Raw genomic sequence first — 22856 nt, 5'->3', positions numbered from 1 at the left:
ATTAACACCTCTCAGCAGGAGGGGATTTCCTGGGAAAAAACGAACAAACCAACCCAATCTTGAGAGCTGGTTGCCTTCCAGTTCTTCCTGGTGTGAGATGTTTATAATTTATTTGGAAGTGGCCTCTTATGAAAGTTGGAAAGTCATGACATAACTACACAGGCTTTGTGGAGAATTGTGTGTTGTAGAGAATCAGCCCATTTTACTGCTGAAAAAAACCTTGGAGATTACATAGGCCAAATTCCTCACTTGGCACTAAGAAGTCTGAGGCCTGGGGACTAGGTTTCTGGCCATGTGACACCTGCTCTGGTGACCTTCCATTGCATGAAGAAGCCTCACTTGGTTCCTGTGTCCATACAAACCCAGAGTTACATTTTTATCTCCACTGTCCAACTCAGCATTCCTATTTTGACAGATTTTGCTTCCCCATAGTTTAAAATACATGGGCCTATTACTCCCGAGTGTCCTGCAACACAAGTGAGAGAAATCATATCCATTACCTCCCAAACCCTTGTCACTTAAAAGACTATGCTTGGATCAGAGGAATAATCCAATGGGATCCGCAGCCAAAAGATAGACAATAAAAACTGCCTGAGACATGCAATCAGCAAAGAGGTATCAGATGAAGCTCAAGAGAGTAGGGAAGAATTGGTGTCTTTGGTTTTTTAAACTCTAGGTAACTTCTCTCAGACTCTTTGATTCTTTCTAAAGACAACCTTTTCTACCACAGGAGAAAACACAACCTCTACTATTACTATTATTATTCTGAACTTGTACAAGTGGCTTTGGGGCTGAGTGCAGGAAAGGCCATGGGGGAGAAATCTGTCCACCTCGTGCCTGAGACCCTTGGCCGCCTGTACAGCAAGCAGCAAAATCATAACATGGTGCTTCACTGGCCCACTGTGACAGAATCTCCCTTCTGCTCCACCCTCTCTCCCCACCCTTTGGCAAAAGCCTGAGTAAACAGGTAAATTTGGTGCCAGGACTTGCAGGTCAACAAACTCCTGCTCTGTCAGAGGAGCCTGGAAACAAGTCAAGTGGATTTCACGGAGACATCGTACCTCCTGCTCGACAGGTGTTCAAGCCTAAGAATGAGGAGTGAAAGTCTCAGGGAGGCTTTGGGCAGACACCTGATACTGTGGTGTGGCTTAGGGCCACCTGAGAGGTTTGGTGATGCCATCTCAGCTGACCTCGACCCAGGGGTGGGGTATTGATGAGGCTGACTTCCCTTGGAATGGTCATCACCAACGCTCCAAATCATCCAGGATGGCCCCTAAGATTCCAAGGCCCTGGTGTACACAAGCTGAGTAATTCCCCCGCCCTTGAGGGTGGGCAGGACCTGTGAGTATGATGGCACATCACTATTGTGATGAGGTTACATTATGTGGCAAAGGTAAAGGGATTTTTGCATTAGTAATTAAAGTCCCTCATCAGTTGACTTTAGGTTAGGGTCATTATCCTGTGTGGGCCTGACTTCATCAGTTGACTTTAAGTAGATCAAAAAGAATAATATCCTGGGTGGGCCCAACCTAATCAGATAAGCCCTTTAAAAGGAGGTCTAGGGGTCAGAGATTGGGGAAGGGAGAGAGGTTTGAATCACCAGGGACATTCTCCTGCTGGCCCTGAAGAAGCAAACTGCCATGTTATGGAGAGAGCCATGTGACAGGTAATGGTGGGTGGTCTCTTGGAACTGAGAGCCTCAGTCCCGCAATTGCAAGGAACTGAATTCTGCTAACAACCAGGGAGTTTGGAAGTGTGGGAATCACAGCCCTAGCCAACACCTTGATTTTAGCCTGTGAGACCCTGAGCAAAGAACCCAGCTACATGCCTGGACTCGTGACCCACGGAATCTGTGAGATGATAAATGTATTTTGTATTAAGCCACTAAGTTTGTGGTGATTTGTTATATGGCATAGAAAACTAATATACCATCCTAGGAATTGCAGAGAGAAAACTTGCCCGCATTTTCTTCACTGAATCCGTGTTCTCTGGACCCACTTTTACCCCTTGAGGTGAATGCTCAAAGTCAAGGTTTGTTTTACACCTAAACCTAGCAGACTGCTCCATAGACCAGGAGTGGGTGGTCAGAATATTGGAAAAGTCTCCTAAGATCTCTACACCTGGCTGTTTGGGTCATTGAAGGTCTCATTGATTGTATAGAATGTTCTAGAAAAGAAAACTCATTAGCCTCATTGTGGGTGATCAATCTTTCCTTTCTATTAGATGATCAGATGATTAGACAAGGCTAATTTAGCTACAGACTACATGATTACAGACTATCCCCCTAAATTTGGGGAGTAGCTCCACCAGAAAGCATAATGTTCAACAAAAATCCCTACAGCAAGTGGCTAAAGGGTCTGAATGCAGAATCAGACCTGGGGCAAGAGCTGCAAAGAGCATGATGCATTTCTGTGCCTGGAAGGCTATTCCCAAACTTTGTTACTGATGGTAGACCTGTCTCCCCTTTCTCAGCACTTAGGATTTAATAGCTGGAAACTACATAGAAAATCATGTCATTCGATCCCTTCATTTGACAATTGAAAAAACTGAGGTTCAGGACACTAGCTGTCTATCCCAAGCCACCCAGCCAGAAGTGACAGAAGCAAAACCAAAACTCATGTCTTCCAACTATCTCCCATCTAGTCACCTTTCCACCCCTGCAAGATGAGCCAAGCAGGCCTAGTGGCTAAATCACCAACTTTCTCAAATAGGCTGCAGGTTCAAATCCTGCTTGAGTCTGAACCCAGCTGCCCTTGCTCTGTCTAGAGAAATGACACAAACTCTCCTAACAACCCAACTTTCTTCTCATTTGAGCTGTGCTATCAGCTGCAGTGTCTCTTACTGCTCAGGAATGGTGAGTGACTCAGCCATTCTGAGATCCAAACCTCGCTAGCTGTCTTAGTTTCCTGTGGTTGCAGTAACAGAATACCACAAACTGGGTGGCTTAAGACAACAGAAATGCATTATCCTGTCACAGTTCTGGAGGCTGGAGGTCTCCAATCAAGACGTCAGGAGGGCTGTGCTCCCTCTGAAGGCTCTAGGGGAAGAACCTCTCCTTGCCTCTTCCAGCCTCCGGTGGTCTCCAGCAACACTTGGGATTCCTTAGCATGTAAAAGCATTGCTCCAGTCTCTTCCTTTATGTGTGTGTCTGTGTGTCTTCTCCTCTTCTTATGAGGACACCAGTCATGTTGGATTAGGGTCCACCTTAATCCAGTGTGACTTCATCAGAATTTAACTGATTATATCTGCAAAGACTCTATTTCCAAAGACGGTCATGCTCTGAGGTCCTAAGTGGACGTGAATTTCGAGGGGACACTGTACCACCCAGTACACTGGGTTTTATGTGCATGCCCAGAGCGAATCTCAACCAGCTAGGTAGAGCTAGACATGACTTTAGAGAGCATCTATCCATGGCTGTTAATCCAGGCTGTATGTGAGAATATCCTGGGAAGAGTTTGAACCCACCAATGTGCAAGCCCACCCCGAGATTCTGATTCAGTTGGTCTGAGGTGTGGCCTGAGCACTGGTAGTTTGTAAAGCTACCTAGATGGTTCTAATATGTAGCCAGGGATGAAATCCCACCAATCTAATCCAACCCCTCAGTTTCCAGATGAAAGACTTAAGGCAGACAAGCGTTTCACTGTTACTCTCTCTTCTATTTATTGCCACCTCCGAGCCCTTAAGCTGCCAATTCTCTAACTGACTAGAAAGTCCTGCTCCCCCTAAATGGGGTAAGGTCCCTGTAGTTGGCAAAACAAAGTCCCTGTGGTGGTCCACACATCTTGCCATAGCAAGATGGCAGCCACCTCACTGCTGTCACAACATCCTTTTCAATTTCTGACCAGACATCTAGACTGCCCAACTGCTTATAATATAGTTACATAACAAAATCAAATAGATGGATTTATTGATTATTTGGCAATTGATTCAGGAACAATTAAGTCAGTCATGGGGACTTGGCTCCAGACCCACGGCTGTCCGGCAGTGATCTTACTGCTCCCACCAGCAGCAGGAACCTCATCCCCCCACTCTCTGGCCCTACAATGTGAAGCCCTTCCTCCCCTCAGGGGCAGGCAAGGACCCTCAGAGGAGGTTTGCAGGGCACAGCCATAGGGTGGAGATGAGAGGTGCCTCCTCCCACTGACCTCCTGCACAGGCTGCCATCAGGCTTCCTTTTGGGCCAGAAGGCTGAGAGGACAAGTCGGCTCAGGGAAGTGTGCTGGCCCCAGGAGACAAGCCTGGAGAGGAAAAGAAGTGGAAATCTCAGGATCCAAAAACTTGCACCTTCCATAAAATCCTCACACATCTCTGCATTTGGACTCCAGGAGGGAGCACTGGGCTCATTGGGCTTGGAGAAAACATCGAGAGGTGGCCCCAAGAGTTCTTTTCAACTCCTAAAGTCTTTGGGGAAGTGCCCACCCACTCCCCTGCCCTATCCCATCTGCTTTTGCAAACAGAAAGTGGGTAAGGGGATATCAAGAGGAAGTCGTGTTAGAGTTGGACGTGACAAGGAGCTTCTTGTCCTTGAGGGTATTTCCATGACAAGACAGAAAGCCACAGGACAGAGTGGAACCCTCCTCTCGCAGATGTTCTTTACCACATCAAAAAATACAACCTGCCATTGGGTGTGACCTTCCTGGAAGCCAGGGCTGAGACCAGCAGGGTCATTTCACACTTTGCTTCTTGGTCCTGAAAGGCTACTCATTGACATGTGGGCCACCCTGAGATGACACCCAGAGGGCTGGGACAGGTTTGGATTAAGTCCCAAAGCTGTGTCTGTTTATTAGTCTGTTTTCTGTCACTTATAACAATACCTGAAACTGGGTAATTTATAAAGAAAAATCTATTTCTTACAATTATGGAGAATGTGAAGTCCAAGTTCCAGGAGGTCCATCTGGTGAGAGTCTTCTTTGTGATGGGGACTCTCTACAGAGTCCTGCAGTAACACAGAGAATTACATAGCAAGGGAGTCTGAGCTAACAAATTTCTTCCTCTCCTTATAAAGCCACCAGTCTACTCCCATGATAACCCATTAATCCATTAACCCATTAATCTGTGAATGGATTAATCTATTCATGAGGCCATAGTCCTCATGATCCAATCAGCTCTTAAAGGCCCCATCTTTCAAATACCATAATCACATTTTCCACCCTCTCGCTACTGTTACAATGGGGATTAAGTTTCAAATGAACTTTGGAGGGGACAAACATTCAGACCATATCAGTCTATATCAGGCCAGAGGGGTCAACTCAACTAGTACCTGTCTCAAGTTCAATTTCAGTGGAAGGTGCAGCAAGGCCCACCTGGCATCAGGGAGAGAGAGGAGGCACCACTTAGTGGTGAGAAGGTGGGACTAGCCTGGGTGGGCCTTGGGCTCTGGCTTTAGGAAAATTTATCTGCTTTTTAATTTCTCAGGGCTGCAAGTAAATATCGTACAACTAAAATGAGTGTCTCCAAGCCAAACGAGGGGAGTCCGTGATAGAGCTGTCAGTCCACTGTGGAGCCCATCCAGTTCACAGCGTGCCTGACAGACAGCTGGACCAGCCCTGGACAGCCCACAGTGACTGATGAAAGGGGACTGCTGAGCGGTTAGTGACCACCACCCCACATGTGGTACTTTGCTGCAGGGAACCAGGGTTTCAGAGCATAACTGCCTTCTAACTCTGTGAGAAAGGGTCAAGGCACTATAAACTCATGCCCTGTGAATTTTGACACTTATTTTTGGGACTGTTACACAATAAGAAGAGCAAATACCAGAAAAATTAACTTGTACGCAGGCAGCTATTACAAAGAACTCCTAAATATACCAACCTCTACCTGATTATGAAATATTCTTCCCTTTTGCCAGATGAGAATGGTGAGGCTGGGAAGTTAAATAATCATTCAGACACGTCAGAGGTATGGGGGCCGATTAAGGACCCTATGTCTGCTGGGGATTTTCTTGTTGTTTTAAATATCAGTACTGCCTCAAAAATCCCTCTAGAGAAAAGGCCAGTAACGTGTTTAACTTGTTAATACTTGTAGTGGATTGAATTATGTCCCCCCAGAACTCATTGGAGCTTGAACTGTTCTCCCCAAGTTTTATGTATTAGAAACTTAGCCCCCACTATGACTGTTAAGAGGATGGGAAATCCTATTATGGTAATTGAAGGGTTGGGCCTTGAAGAGGTGATTGTATTGTAGGACTGTGCAGTAGTGAATAGATTAAAAATGGTGGTCAGGGGTGTGGGTCCGAGGGCTTTAAAAGAGGAGAATCTCCCTCCCCCTCCCCTACCCTACCCTCCCCTCACCCCCTCCCGTCCCCTCCCCTCCCCTACCCTACCCTACCCTCCCTCTCCCTCTCCCTCTCCTCTCTCTGCTTCCACCATCTTGCAATGTGAGACCCCTGGGTTACTGTTGCCACCACCAGATGGACTTTGGACTTCCCAGCCTCAGAAACTGTAAGCAATAAATTTCATTTTCTTCTAAATTATCCATTTCAGGTATTTCTGTTATAGCAATGCAAAACAGACTAATAGAGTACTTAATGCCAGAAAGGGGAGGCAAAGGAGCAAATGGAAACCTTGATGCTATTTCAAAACCATTTCCATTTTACAAAGCCAAGGAACACTCTAGGCAAGGGTAGTTCCCCTCCTTCTGGGTCACAGAGTTATTCTGGACCCCGAGGAGATCTGAAAGATTTGAAGGGCCTCACAGGGCTCCAGCAGGGGTTGGTTATGCACGTAGAAGGTCAACACCTCCGGATGGGACCTAACTCAGATTCACAAGCACTGGCCACCTGGAAAGATGGCTTTACAGGGACACAGAGCCCAACAGATCAGCTGAGCTGTGGGTAATTCTAGGCCAGCCATTAACGGCCACTGTCCTCGTCACTCACCAGGAGTATGTCACAGGACCCACTACAGAAGGCGGTCAAGGAAGAGATGAGGGTGGGAGGTGTCACCAAGAAAAATGGCTTCTCTCCAAGAGGTGGGTTAGGACAGGCTGAATCAGCCAGGGGCCCCACGAGCAAGAATGCTGAACGCAATTTCCCCCGAACCATGACTTGACCTGGCCACCTCCACAGGTTTGGGGGGAGAAGATGGCAGCTTTGGGCTCTCCCTAAGTGGTTCCCTTCAAGGCAAGTAGCGTCAAAGACTCAGCTAGAACTCTCTGCAATGGGAACAATGACTTTGTTAACCACTGACTACAGTGGCGGGTGCCCACCCCTGCCAGGTGCCTGAGCACATAGTCAGTAGCGGGAGGGGCTCCCTGATGGCCCTGGACATGCAAAGGCCCCGGTGAATAGTATGGTCAGTCCCTCTGTGACCAGGGGTCCCACACATCCATCTGGCCTTATAAAGTGGCCATGTCCTGAAATGCGGTAACATGTTAAACCAAAATTCAAACGTCTGAAGGGAAACCAGCCCTTTAGAAGAGTTCAGAATTAAAACAACATATGGAAAAAGAAGTCATTTTGTAATATGAACAAACATCCCCTAATTTACCCATTTTATGTACCCAGGGGTTTGTGAATTATATGTTCTTAGAATGATGCATACCTGGGTACTCTTAACTGTAAAATAAAAGAAGAGTGAAGGGTTAACGTTAAAAAGAAAAAAAGCCATTCTTCTAAAGTCTAATTATGAACTACTGAAAGTGGGGATTGAGGGGTAGGTGGAATTTTGCTAAGAGTGAGTTACTGGTCACTATGGGAGATGATGAAAGGAGCCCCAAGCTCACCCTGTAGCGTGGGGCACGTGTGTGCGTGTGTGTTCGTGAATGTGCATCTGTGTAAAAACGCTTCTGTGTATGCGAGAGTGTGTGTTTGTAACAGTGTTGGTATGTGTGCGTGCATGTGTGTGTGTCGTGTCTGTCTATCTGAGGAGCGAAGGGCTCAGGCATACATTCAATTCCTCGAGGCAGACTTGTAGACTGGAAATTATCTAATTGACACCAGTCATCTCTAAAAGTCCTTTCCTGGGCTAAATTCCATCATCCCATCCCCGCTTGCTGGGCAGCATCCCCGAAAGACAAGCTTGTGATGCTCGTGTGTTCTCTTCCAGCCTGCTTTTGGAGATTCTGTGTTCAGAAGTAAAGCTATTTTTTGTTCAAATTGTTGGGCCTTTTGGGCGACTAGAAGTGAGAATGGGGTCCTCTCCATCCAGAGACGCCTTCCCACAATCAGCCTCAAAAGAGGGATTTATTCCGTATTTGCCCATATTTGCATTTTGTATGGTATGTTTTGAAGAACAAATGTATTTTGCTTTAAAAACCACAAGGTAATAAAGATCTTAAACCAGCAGAACAGCCCTGGAATATTTCTCACCTGCCCACACACATGTAGTTTTTTGGAGACTACAGAGGGGGTGTGGGACGGGGCTGGGAGCAAGGGACAGGGCTGGGGAAGGCTGCCTGCAACCAGCCCCCGTTCACTTTTCGACAACCACGAGTAAAAGTGGAACGGCCTGCAGGGCTTCTCTTTCAGTCACCTGGACAAGGACAGCTTACAGCTGTCTTTTCGTACCTCTTTAAGGCTCCATTAAATGTTTTGCGGTTCACAATTCAAATATGGAAGATCTCTAATTCAAATACCTGGCTCGCATTTGCTCTCACCGTCTTAAAGGAAGCCCATACTGTTCATTTTATTTCTTTAAATCTAAATGGGAAATGCAAAATTTTTAAAAGTAAAAAATAAGGAGATTGGTTCCATTTAACATTTTTATAATTTGTTTAATTTTTAAGGCACACAGTTTATGTAGATCATTCTAACATCTAAAAATACAAAGTTAATACAAGTAACGTCTGACTTATTTACCAAGTTTAAATGTGACATTATAAAACTAGACTAAAATTCTGACTTCTAAACAGATATGAAACAATGTGGACACTGGGACACTAGACACAATCTCTAAAAATGTGTGATTGTGGAAAAAGGAAGACTGCCAGGGTAAAACCATTGCATCCAGCGAGCGGGAAAGGAAAGTGGCCACCATATCAAAGCCTTTGTTTCCCTTACTAGACACTTTTCACCAAATCCCAGAATGGTTACTGTTAATGCATTTTACTCTTCTTCAAATGAATCGCCCATAGAGATGTGCACATGAAAAATGAGCATTTTAACATCAACCACACGCCACACTCAATTCTACAAGAAGGCTTTTCTGTAAGATGTGTGTGAATGTCAGAGCACCACAGTCTGAAAGGCTACGCTCCAGTCCTGTGAGGTCCTGATGGATATCTAAGCAGCCACACATTTTCTCTTCTGCGCCTGGGCTTGGAGCCCAGCAACCCAGCCCACAGACAAAGCTGTGAGGGGAGGCTGGGTACAGGGGTGGTGCAGAAAAAGCCACAGATAAACCAGAAACTCTTTTGCGTCAATACTTTCCACTTCCTCCCTAACTTGGTCATTTACCAGAACTGTCCAAGAGTAGTCACCATGAATTTAATCTCCCCAGATTTTCCCTGCCTGATCTCTACATGAAGCTATGAAGGGCAGAGACACAAGAGCAGCCAGGTGGGCTCCACACTATACCACCGTCACTGCAGTGCAGTGCTGGGTCTTAGAAGGACTCAAAGTGTGCATGCCTCGCATTTCAGCACCAGGCAGGGTGATTCTCCAAGTTGGGGCTGATATTAAGAGTCTGTGAGAGGGGAGGGGGCAAGAGAAGGAAAGGAAGCTGGAACCAAAGACACAGAGAAGCACTTTCCTCCTTTGCCTTTTCTGGAATCAGAGGTTTCTGCTGGTCCCTGCAGGCCTACGAACTGTACAATCTCCCACCTCTTTAAAACCTGATTGTGAGCATCCTTTTTAGCTCTGCAGCACCAAATCTTTTTGTTTGTTCTAGCACCTCTATAGATAATCATCAAGGCACTACCAAGAGGTCCCCTTACCAGTCCTTTGAAATAAACATGATACCATATATGAATGAAAAAGTGTGTGTTGTGAATGTGTGTGTGTGAGAGACCGAAGAGTTGGAAAATGTTCGCCAATAAGCTACCAAAGTGGAGTGAAATTTAAGGTGATTTTTTTATTTCCTTCTTTATGCTTTCTGATACATTTTTAAATATTAAAACAGGCATGTATTATTTTGTAATTATAAAAATAGTACTTTCATTTTGAAAAAATTTAAACTAATATTTTAGAGGAGAAAAATAAGCTATATGTGATTATGAAAACTATCAGACAGACCAATTTATTTAAAATGGAAGGAATTGAACCCAAACTTAATTTGCTTTGTAACTGAGACTGCAAAATACATGCCCTAAATATCATTGATTACAATGTCAATGAATGTCAACGATATAAATTAACATAACATAAACTGGATAATTGGTGTGTATAACAGATACTGGAATATTCCATACGCAAGAGATTTGACAAATTACAAGACCATGGCTTTGAATGAAAAGCCATGGGCATTATTTTGCAAAGGATGGTCTTTGGAGGGAAATTCATAGAACATACTCTTTTTGTAGCCTAGCTCATTCAACTGAGAAATAAGACAGAAAACACCCCAGATTCACTTCATTCTTTTTGCAACATCTGAATATGCGTGTTCAATCTCCTGGTCAGCTGGACATGTGTTTGTGAACTCATCCCTAGCATAGGCGTTGTTCAGGTATCTCCAGATGCCAGTCATTTCAGAAGGAAATTCAAAATCTCTGTATTTCTTGGCCACGATCTGAAAATGAAGAGGAGATGATCAGTAAAGGGAAAACCCACTAACGTAGGCAATCACGTCAGACAACCCATTCTTTGAGGCATGTACTATATTCTCGTTCTCAACTCCTGATGTCATCCTACAGTCATTCAGACTCCCCATGGTGGCATTTTAACTTTGTATAGGGGTAACTCAGGAACAGGAAAGGGCAGACACAAATTCTTATCTTCATGGGCATAGCAGATGGAAGGAAAGGGCAACTGAGAGAGAGCATCATGAAAAACACAGTGGTGTAGGGTCGGCCTGTGGCTCACTTGGGAGAGTGTGGTGCTGATAGCACCAAGGCCATGGGTTTGGATCCCTATATAGGGATGGCCAGTTAGCTCACTTGGGAGAGTGTGGTGCTGACAACACCAAGTCAAGTGTTAAGATCCACTTACCGGTCATCTTTTAGAAAACAAACAAACGAACAAAAACAAACAAACAAAACACGATGGCATGAGATATCTCCTCTGGCTGCAGAGGTACAGCTGGAAAATTAGTCACAAAGCAGGGTGCATAACACTGGGGACTGTGTCAGTTTGCCAAAGTACCACAAATTGGGTGGCTTAGAAGAACAGAAATTTATTCTCTCACTGTCCCAGAAGCCAAAAATCCAAAATCAAGGTGTCATCAGGGCCATGCTCCCTCTGAAGGCTCTAGGGGAGGATCTGCTCCAGGCTTCTCTCCTAGCTTCTGGTAGTTCCTTGGTTAGTGGCTCCAATCCTTACATGGTGTGTGTTCTCCCTGCATCTCTGTCTCTGTATCCAAATTTCCCCTTTCTTGCAAGGATACCAGTCATATTGGATTAGGTCCACCTTATGCCAATATGACTCCATCTTAACTAATTACATCTGCAATGACACTGCTTCCAAATTTGGTTATATTCTGTACCTCAACATACGAGTGGGGGAGGCGGTGGACACAGTTCAATCTGCAGTAGGAACCTAGGGTTGCAAAGGCCAGTTCTGCCTTGTTGCCCCCATCCCACTGATTCCTGGGATGTCTGACTGAAATGAGCATGGTTTAACACAGACTGGAAGACTGTTGGGACTTATTTCTCAGATTTTGGAATCCAGCAGCCATTGATGCAGTGTGGCAGCAGAACGGGACCATGTAACTTCCAGAAAGCTTCCTAAACTGTTCACCTTTGACTTGAATTCAAACCTACTGATGTTGGTGTTAAGAATTCTGCTTTTCTTTTGTTCACATTTTCCTGATTTTTCTTTCCCACTTTTTAATTTGAACTTCTCTGAGTACATCTGTTAAGCGTATGTCTCTTATTGACAGAATCTTGTTCATATTATATTTTCTGGATTTAATACTTGTCTTGTTTTCTGTCTTTCTGTGTGTATGTGTGTGTACATGTGTGTGTTCCCCTTTCAGGTAACTTAGAAGATTTGTGGTCTGTTTTAACTTTTCTAGTGGTTTCTGAGAAAATTTTAAATACTAGGAATTCTCAGTTTCGTGATTTATCAACTTCAGGTGCAGTCTATCGACTCCGATGATATTAAATGAGGAAAGTCACATATCTCCACTTGTCTCCATTTCTCCTCCCTTACCCGCCTTCCGATGGTTGTAGCAACATCCAGGCTGACTGTATTCTCTGTTCTGTCCTTATAAATCCCACTGTTATTTTGTCTTAGTACTAGTTTTCTATTTAAATCGGTTCTCTGTTTATCACCCGTCCTTTTATATCACACACCTTCTCTGTTTCCAGATTTTTATTTTTATTATCATTTTATCATATACAAATCTTATCTCTAAAAAATGGCTCAGGAGTTCTTATTTTACTGTGACCAGAAGTCTAAGTAAAAACAACAATTTTCCCAGATATAAAATCTTACATCGCACATCCTTTCCCTTAATTTTCTGTAGATGCTAAACCACTCTCTTCTGATTTTTAATGTGATCATAAAGACACTGGAGGCTACTCTGAATTTCTTCCCTATGTAGGTGGCTTTACTATTTATTTATAATTGTTATTATTACTACCGCTGTTGTTATTATTATTGTTCGGATGCCCAAAGGGTTCTTTTTTATTCTCAAAGCTCAGCACGTGAAAAGTATAAATGTGTCCCGGTGTGTTGAGCGTTCTGGGGCAATGTCCTCTCAAACGTGGCACGTCGTTTACACTGAAGGTTCAAGTCACTATTTAGTTCAACATAACTCTCCCCTTGGAACTCCCTCTTTTCTTCCTTTTCCTTTCCTGTCCTCATGTTCCTGATTATGAACATCTACAATCTCTGTGGTCATTTCTTTGCTCTTTCCCATTTGATTTTGGCTGATTTTCTCAGGCCTAGCCTCCAAACCCCTGACCGATTTCTGCAATGCCTTTTTCTGCTTCTTGCTACTTCTAACAGAACTTTCATTTCTGCAATTATTTCACTTATCTTCACTTGTTCCTTGAGCTCTGCCACCCTGATTTCCATCCTCTTTGTGATGTTCTTACTTTTTGATATCTTGTGTGCTTGTCTTTGAGATTTTTCTCAAAAGGTCCGTGTTCTCTTTCATTCCTTTGAGGCCATAGAAATGTTCCTGAGTGGAATGTTCTTCAGTTTACCGGAGCAGTTCTTCATCACACGCATATTTCTCATCTGCTTTTTTTTTTTTTTTTTAATCTTTTTTTTCCCACTCCCCCTTTTGATCATCTCTACCTACACAGAGGTCTCCCTTGGATTCTTTCTGGTTATTTAGTCATCTTTTAATGAAGCTGATTTATTGAACCCACCATTTGCTTAAAATTAATGTAACGAACAAAGGGAGTGAGATGGGGCTGGAGGCAGATTAATTTGGATATTTACTCTCAAGTATCCTCTCAATGAACGCTGCCCCAGGGACACATTAGTGTTAGGGTTAGGGTTAGGGTTGGGTTTTGGGTTAGGGCTGGGGTTAGGGTTGGGGTTGCGGTAGGGGTTAGAGTTAGGGTTGGGGTTAGGGTTTGGTTTGGGTTGGGGATGAAGTTAGGGTTAGGGTTAGGGTTGGGTTTGGGTTAGGGTTAGGGCATCCTCCACTCTGAGCCTCACACATTATGCAGAAGTTCACCATGGCTATAGATGAAGCTTGGGCAACTTATGGTCTCTCTCTGACTGGTTGGGGCTTGTTTCTTTTCTCTGCCCAGCAGACACAAAGGAAAACCTTACTTGCCTTCACTCCTCCAACCCCACCTCCTCTCCAGACTGCTCCTTTGTATTAGGGGCTGTGTCTCAGACTCCATCGACATCACCTCCTCCAGCTCTGCCTCCCTAGAGATCTCAGCTCAAAAGTGGTCCCTATAGGGAAGTCCGCTGTGTCCCTCAAGGCTCACTGCATTCCACAGCCCTCAAACAAAGAAGTTTGGGTTGGGCATTTCAGGATTGTACTATTGACTTTTTGAGAAATCTGAACCTTGCTACAGCTATGCAGAAACATGTGTTGGCTCTGTGACACCTCACATAGGATAAAGTTTCTTAGCCTTCAAGTTGGTGATCTGTCATTTCTTTGTACTTTTATAAAATGTGAAGCTAATACTCTATTTTTTTTTATTATTTTTGCTAGGTTTCAGCAAGGGGAATAAATTATAAATCCCTTCACTCTCTTGTCTTTTACCATAATTCCCTTAGATTGATTCTCATTTCCTTTCAGAAATACTCCATCCTGGAAGATCATTAAACTATTTGGTATTTTGAGTGCTAAATGGCTTTAAAGATTTTGCTGCTAGGTCTTCTACTGGAGCCATGGACTGCTTTATCTCACCCGGAAGCTTACCACTTATACTGAAATTTAAAGTAGTTTTTTTTTATAGGAGCTAAACAAGTGGAAATTAACGATGTGTGGCTGAGATAACAGTCTCGCTCTTCCTCAGCCTCCACGTACTTCTGCGATGCTACACTAGTCGTAGCAATGACTAAAAGGCATTCACAAAATGGGCTAAGCCGAAACACAACTATGTAAATATCCTGTTGGAAAATGGCTCCAAATTTAGCAGATTTTCAGGAGTTAAGATGCTTTCATTAAATTTTGTATGTCAGGGCACTGGCAAAGCTATTAGAAAGCATTCTCAAGGGATCAGCACACCTTGTAAGCTTGCATTTCAGGTTCATACCCTCAAGCACAACAAGAAGGAGAGAAGAAAGAAGGTAAACACAACAAGCATTGAGAGGGGAAGAGGTGGAAAGAAGAAATGCAGGAAGACGTGGCAAGGGAGTACTCAGGGCTGGCAGGTAGCCCACAGGAGCATCAGCCCCAGTGACTGTGAACCTGATGTGTGATTTCTAAATGCTGATTCAGTGTGCTATTAGAACACATGGCCCTTTACTTGTATTACTCTATGTCTCTCCCATCTCTTTCACCCTTGTACCAAGGACCTAGCTCTGAGTCTGGTGGCATTTTAATCATCACAGTGGTTCAGAGCAAGGCATGAGCTTCTTCCTGACATACCTGTAGCTACTGAAGACTGAGGACACAGCAATAGGGTTAATAATAATGAGCATATGTAAGAGATGGAGAGACTAAGAGCACTGCTGAAAGACAGCAGCAACTGAGAAGTCCAAGTGTGGGCATCTGCCTTGGAATCCTGGGGGCCACCCCTAGAATTCCTGATTTATTAGGTCAGGTAATAGATAGGGGACTTAACATTTCTACAAAACTCCCTAACCAATTCTTATGTCTGCTAACATCACGGCTAATCATATGACCCATTACTCTTGTATCATGTTCAACTATCTGGAAAGACACGGCTCCAAATATGGCAGAGGTCCCTCCAAGGAGCTGTCAGCTGCTCTCTAGCTGCCAAGGGTCAGTGTTAAGAGCTGACAGGACACTCCTGTGTCATCCCTAGCAAGGGCCATGTTTACCCCACAATCAACAACCACTGAGTTCACATTTTAATAGTCCCAGAGTCCATGCCTCATCTCCAAGCCTTAAGTGTCAAATGCCAGGTGTAACCTATGAATTCCCTCAAGTTGCTTTCACATAACTTTTCTTTAGGCTGTCTTCAGGGGATCAGCTGAGAAAGACAGACAGTGAGGCCAGAGGGACAGGGGCCACATTCCCAGGCACTTCTGAAGAACAGCAGAAGCCCATCATTCCACGTACGAGGTACTTCAAAAGATTCGTGGCAAGATTCTTATTAGCTTTTAATTCCATTTTATCCTGAGCTTTTTGAAGTACCTTTATATCTGAAATTTGAGGCTTGGTTGCCTTGAACAGAGATGAGTTAGAGTTTTTAATTCAAGAGTCCGCTTTTCAGATTGTCGAAATGTCTGGCCCAAACACAAGTCAAAACAAAAGAAAACAAAGCCTCATTCATGTATCCAGCACATGAGTCAAGAGGAAAGACAAACCTTAATAATATGGAGCTTGGGTAAGAGGTTACAGTCAGCCAGCGTCAGCTCATTCCCATCCAGGAACTTCCTTCCAGAAACGGTGACATCCTCGGTGCTGTAGTTGTCTACTTCATCAGGCAGAGGGCTATTTAAATAGTTGTCCAGCTTCTTCAGGGCCCTTAGCAGGTTCTTTTCATAAACTAAAACAGAAAAGCAAGAAATCACTGAGCTAGAACATGCAGGTGAGCGTCAGTCTTCTCTAGGTGAGAAGGATGGAGTTTGACTCCCTTCCTGCCTGAGACATGGCCAGCCAACGACGGGCGATGTGGATTTAGAATCTAAATAAAGGACCCACTCCTCCCTGGAAAATTACCCTGCTGTCTATACAAGGTTGCTACTTCTAGAACTCATTTATTTATTCAAAAGTACTTACAGAAATCCCATGATGGGTTAAGTGCTTAAAACACTCACTTAAAACGACTCCCATGCTGCAGAGGGGAACACCTGGGTGCAAATATTTTTCTCTAAAAGTGTCATTTTCTGGGTTCCCAATCTCTAGAAGAAGCACTCAGCCTCTGGAAACCCATGTGCAGATTCAAAGTTGGGAGAACTTTTTCCTTATTCACAGACTCATGCGTCTACCCTCAGTGAAATGAGTCAGAATTCCCAGGGTCTCCTAAGCAGCTCCACTGGGGGTAAGCAGAGGTCCAGGGAGAAACAGAGAACAGGAAGATGAGAGGTACTCACTCTCGTTGGCATCCTTCTTGGTGTTTTTTATAAATGCTGAGAATTTGGCAAACACATCATTTCCTGCAGAGTTAGATTCAGGATGTTGGGTCCCCAGCTTAGGGTACCTTGAAAAATTCAAAATTGAATTAGGATAATTCAGTGGGGAAAAATATCTTTCTCTGGGTGTATGTAGAAAGGAAAACTTCCCCTTCCGTGTTTTTTTAATCTTTTTACAGTCAAGGTTGGGAAGCAACTTAATCTGGGAGAACAGAACTGGATGGAGAGTTTTTGTCTTGGCAGTGACCAGTCCTGGGAAACAAGGCCCTCCCTGGCCTTGCTGGCCTTAGTTCCCTCCCTAGTAAAATGCAGGGGATGAACTAGGTTTCCTTCCATTTCCAACACTCCATGACACTCTGTCCTAACACTGGAGCAGCATATAGAAGAAATTGCTGCCCCGCACCCCACCCACCCACCTCCTGCCCATTCTTCCTGCCCACCCCGCAATTGCCAAACTGCAAGTGCAAAGCAAGGAAGTCCAGGCCCCCAGCATGAGGTCTCTAATCTGGCTCCATGTCTTCTGCAGCACAGCCCGGGTGTGACTGAGGAAGTATGTGCCACGGGCTGCGGGAGAGAGCGGAACCGAGTGGTGAACACTGGTTTTATGAGGCCTACCTCGGGGGAACTAATTTCTCCTCTAAGAACTCTTCAATCTTATTCACATCCGTCTTGACTTCACCATCAAAAGTCATGAAAGGTGGGTTGGTTCCGGGAGCCAGGTTCTGCAGGTCTGCGGGCTTCCTAGGTGGGAGTAAAGAGCAGTGTTTGGGGGCAGCTGTGAGTGTTCGGATTCATTTGCAAGGCTTAGCAGTGTCTCCCCATTTTAAGAGAAACTACCCTTGAGGATTTCAAAGCATATTGTGGGTTTACAGACTGCCTTACTGGTGATAAAAGTAAAGGCATTCATTAACAAATTATGGGTTTGATGTTCCCCTCTGTTGCCCCCTTCCTGGAAACAGAGATGAAAAAGTTAGCTCTCCCCAGTATACCAGCAGGGATGGTGCTCACGTGGGCTTGGAGAGGTGCACAGCAGACCAGCAGCTGGGACAGCAGGTTCCTTCTGGTGGCCCCCCACACCCCAACTCCATCCTCATTACAGCACGTGAGATCCTGTAATCCTTCCCCTCGGTCCACATTCAGGCTCCAATTCTGGCTACTGACCAAAGATGGACATGCCCATGATATCGCCCAGGGGTCCCGGGGTGTGTGTTGCATGTGTGTGTCGGGGGGCGGTGTAGGGAATCAGGTACTGTTATTTCAACAATGCAGAAAACTTGTCTTACCTTTTCAGGTCCACTGTTGTTACATTAAATATAACGCCCTTTAGCCAGAGAATCATAAAGAGACGCTGAGAAAATGGGCAATTTCCAATACTCTCACCATCATAACCAGCCTACGAGTGGAAAAAAGAGATCTTTATCTGAGCCAGTCTCACAAATATAAATGCCAGATACTACAATATGCACACACAAAATCATAAATTTGTATGAATGGTCATGACACTGTAAATATCCTCCTGAGGCCATTTTACTCGGTCTCTCTGCCAAGTGGGAGGTGGCTGTGGGCAGGGGAGAGAACACACACGCTGCACGGAGCATCGTCTCTCTTCTTTCCCCACCACCTCACCACTTCCTGCCACGCTGGGCCTCTGAGTAGCAAGTCACAGAGGGAAAGAGCGGCCAGAGGGAACTCCCTTGGTCACACAGGCAGAAAAGAAAGACATCCTCTTTTTCTGCCTCTGTCTCTTATCCTCTGCAAGAGAGGCAGGTGCCCTCGCTTAATAACTGACCAGCTGACTCTCCCACCAAGATGCTGTCCGCTATGCTCCTCCACAGAATGAAAGCATTGGATTATCCGAGTTCAAAGATGCCTAGACATTCCAAAACTTGTATGTCCCTCTCCTGATTCATGAGGGTGGCAGAGAGACGAGATGGCAGCACTTGCACCTAGAAGGTAGGTAACAACACAGTCAGCGTTGAGGTGGAAGGATATGAAACAGTTCCTTCCTAGTGCACCAAAGCAGGTCACATCCATGCACACCCCGAAACACAGACATAGAGACCTACTGAGCATACGCCCTCCTTCCCTGGGCTCCTGGCAGAGGAGAAAGGCAGGTGTTGGAGGTGAAAAAGGAAATACTCGGGGGGGCGTCGCAACTCCCAGTAAGTGGACTGATAGAACCAAGGCTAACAAAGGACATTGTGGGACCCTTCTTTCTCTTGCCATCTTTCCCCACTCCATGGAAAGTCATGGTGCTAATAAAACGCTGCCAAAAAGGCAAGGAGGTGGCTTGGATACACTCCCCACATCTCCAGCCTTCAATCCCACACTCAGCCAGCTTTCAAGGACAAAAACACAGCCACATTTAATATGTGAAATCCATTTCCACCACGTATAGTTAAAGAAAGTTGAGAGGAAAGCACTGTCTCTGTAACCTGAACAACAGAAGGACGCGAGGCAGAAAGTGAGCTGCTTGTTTGGGAATTGAAGAAGAAAAGAAAAGAGAGAGCTCCAGAAGATCAGACAACCTAAACAGTACCCCAGAGGTGATTCTCTGCCTTTAGTGTTCTTAAGTCACAGCAAGAGGTAATCAATAATAAATTAATGGATGAAAGGCCATTAATGGATGTTCCTATAAATTAAGAGGATAAAAGACAGTCAACCTAGTTTTTAAAAGACTTGATCAGCCCCTTCACAAAAGAGGAAATCTAAGTAGCTAATAACCACATGAAAAGTTTCTTAACATCATTAGCCAACAGGGCAATGAAAATTAAAACCACTAGCCAATGCTACCATGCACCTGCCAGGATGGGTAAAATTAAAAGGTCTGATAAAACCAAGTGTGGACAGGAATGCAGAGCAACTGACATTCCCATTCATTGCTAGCAAGAGTGTAAATTGATACAACTACTTTGGAAAACTGTTTGCCAGTCATCTACCAAAGCTAAACATACATTTCCCTATGACACAGCAATTCCACTACCAAAAGAAATGAGAGCTTGGGAGCACCACAAGACACATATACAAAATATTCTTCAAAGCTTTAGTATAATAGCCAAGACTTAGAAAAAAACCAGGTACTACCAAGAGTAAAATAAATAAATCAGTTGTATTATATTCATACGATAGAATACTATGCCACAATGGAAAAGAATTATCTATTACTATAAGCAACAATGTAGATGCATCTCACATACATCGGGTTGAGAGAAAGAAGCCAGCAAAAGAGTCCTGCTTAATTCAATGTAGGTGAAAGTCAAGCACAGACAAACTTCTCTAAGATGCGGGAAGTCAGAACACAGTTGCCCCTGGAAGATGGGTATTGTCTGAGAAGCACAGGAGGGAGCCCTCCGGGTGGTGGAAATGTTCTGTATCTTGACCTGGGTGGTGGTTCCATGGTTTTTTTAACTGACAAAGTCTTAAGGTTCAGGTACATTACTGCATATAAGTTTTACCTCAATACAAAAGAAAAGAAAGCAAAAGCACTCATTCAAAAACAGAGTCAGATTCAGGGGGTCTTGTGGGGGGCCCAGGAATGGGAATTTTTAACAAGCTCCCCAAGTTGATGTAAGGCCAGTGGTGAGAAGCCGCACAGTGGAGATCATGGCCTCAGACCCATCCTGGGTGAGAGGTAGGGCTCGAGATGGTGCGTGGGACATGACTATCTGCATTTTGCAGTTGGACAATCCGTTGACAAGAGGACATGCAAGGCTTTGCAGTTGATAAATACAGACGCATAAACATGGACATGATAGGTGGCCTTAGCACACAAAAAAGGGTCCCAGGAGACCAAGATCACTGAATTCAGAGTCCCCTAAGCTCTGGGCCTGTGTGTCACACCTTCTCCAGCCCCTCCAACTACCCCTTCCTCAAGCCAGCATTCATTTGCCCCTGTCTGATAGAGGTAAGGGTCTAAGCATCCCAGGTGGAGTCTGTGAAGCTGTTAAGAGCCTAAGGGCTGGAAAGGAGGACAGTAGTGACACATGCATCCAGGCAGTCACAACCACCTCCTGCAGACGGGCCCTGAAACAGCGCCCCCCTCGCCCACCGGCAGCCATTCCCTGCCTCGGGGTCCCACCACCCTGGGCTGTCCCCACCTCCTCCTCAGTCCCTGTTCCGGGAGCTGGGGTCTATAAAACTCCCAGGGCTCACTACTTGGGAACATCTTACACCATGGTACTTTCTTAACCTCTGCAGTTTCGGGCACAGTCGAGCCAAGCAAAGGGGGGAGGAGAGAGGAAAGTGCAGGGACACAAAGCCACATATTTTGGCCAGTCCTGACTTGCTCTGCAGCTCTTAAACCTCTTATTTTTATAGTAGTTATGCCAAGCACAGTAACATCTAAAATAAGTTCTGTGGAGTGTGGCAAACTTTTTCCCTTCTTCCCTCATCTCTCTGACTTTTAGAATCCTGTTATAACTCACTCTGGATGTGGCAAAGTCCCTGCTGAGCTCCGTGCATCCTGCTGTTCTCTAGGTGTGTGGATGAAGCTCCCTGGACAAAGAGCTCTGGGTCTGGGACGGCCTCTCTCCTGCAGCAGCAGCTTCCCCTTGCTCTGTCTCTTTAATGGCTTCAAACTCAAGTCAGGGTTTTCCCTGGAAATTGTTCTTACCGTTTCCCAAATCCTCACAGCTACTTCTTTCGAAGAAATAAAGGGGATAGGAGTAGCAAATGTTTTCAAAAATAAAAACTGCCTTGTCGTCCAACTGTGTAAAAACTTTAAACTTCTTAACGGGCTCCTTGTTGGATCTGCAACTGGGACAAAACACCTGGCCAGAGGGTGGGACGATGGTCTGCAGGGCCACAGCACCCACAGCTGACAAGACAGCAGGAAAGCGGCGATTGTCCATTTCCCCCAAATGGCCTTAAAGCTGGATTGTTCCAACCCAGCATGGCTAGTGACCTGAAGGCTATAAGGCATTTTAGAAGAATTAGCCAGCTGCTGCAGCTGCCAATAAAACAGGGTTTACAGATCCAGTGTTGCCTCATCCTAAATTGCTCTAAAAAAACTTTTTCTGTCTCAGTCTGTTTTAAGTGAGGAGGTTACGGGAACATGGTGGGAGTGACGAGGACGCCTCGCTGTCTAATTTTATTACCTTAATGTGCATTGGCGCTAGAATGTGCCAGCAAAACTAAAGGTGAAGAAACACCATCTCCATAGCTCATTATTGAGCAATAATAGGAAAGATCATCTTGGTCGCGTTCGTTAAGCAGACAGGACGATGGGATACATGCGTATATGGTAGGGGCGAGTAACTGACACTGTCACCATAATTGGGACGTTTTATCACACGAAGTTTTATTTTCCAGTGCTGATAATTCTTTCAGGCTAATTGTACTCTGGGCTAAACTTTCTCAGCAGGGTTCTCAGCCTACAGGGGAAATTTTTGTCTATATACATTTCTGATAAAATCAGATTAAGCAGTTTGAGAGATCAGAGTGTCTTTTGTTTCCAGTGAAGACCTAGGTGTTTGGAGAACCCAGAATTATATGTTTGCCTTGCAAATTCAACTTTTTCGAGCACCTACGATGGTAATTCTCAAAAGCAAAACATGAACGCCTCTGATATGTTCCGAGAAACTCTGTTGACAACCATGGCTGTGATAGTTGAGGACACTGGTAATTCTGCCGTCCTGGCCTGCACCTGCCTCCCCTGACAGGGGCACCCCAGTCCCTAGCGGTAAGGGTCCAGGTGGCAATTCCAAGGTCAGCAGCTCCCCTTTAAATTACAGCCCTCCCACCTACTCCATCAAGAGTTACTCTATTCAGAATTTGTGGAAAATATTTTTTTTCAATTTCCTGGAAGTGCTTTTTTGTTCAGGCAAATGACCTCTCTGATGGCCTGGAGCTATATGAAAGGGGCATCACCCACATCCCCGCCTTCTATTAAAATGACTCCCTGCCCCATGCCTGCCTCCAAGGGACCACATGGACCCCTGTCATCCCAGCGCAGACCTGACAGGGTGTGGCCCCTCCAGATGCTCTTGGCAACTCCAACTACCCCTCGCGCCCCTTCCCACCAGGACAAGCCACACACACCCACTACTTTGACTCTCCACCTTCTTGGCTCTACCTGCTTTCT

At 45.0% G+C, this 22856-nt stretch overlaps 1 protein-coding gene across 1 annotated transcript in view; it reads right to left on the bottom strand.

Moving 5' to 3' along the window:
* Positions 1-10502: 10502 nt before the first annotated feature.
* CLIC6 (chloride intracellular channel 6) overlaps positions 10503-22856 on the bottom strand; it is a 39680-nt gene continuing 27326 nt past the window's right edge. Inside the window, exons 2-6 of the mRNA XM_063074760.1 lie at positions 18058-18167; positions 17390-17515; positions 16736-16842; positions 16007-16188; positions 10503-10664 (exon numbers count right to left, since the gene is read on the bottom strand). Of these exons, the coding sequence (XP_062930830.1) occupies positions 10503-10664; positions 16007-16188; positions 16736-16842; positions 17390-17515; positions 18058-18167 (687 nt within the window). The remainder of the gene's footprint in view (positions 10665-16006; positions 16189-16735; positions 16843-17389; positions 17516-18057; positions 18168-22856) is intronic.

This window comes from Cynocephalus volans, chromosome 1 (assembly GCF_027409185.1).
Source record: "Cynocephalus volans isolate mCynVol1 chromosome 1, mCynVol1.pri, whole genome shotgun sequence".
NCBI lineage: Eukaryota > Metazoa > Chordata > Mammalia > Dermoptera > Cynocephalidae > Cynocephalus > Cynocephalus volans.
Note: the sequence above shows the minus strand (reverse complement) of the source record. Positions and strands in the feature narration are given on the sequence as shown.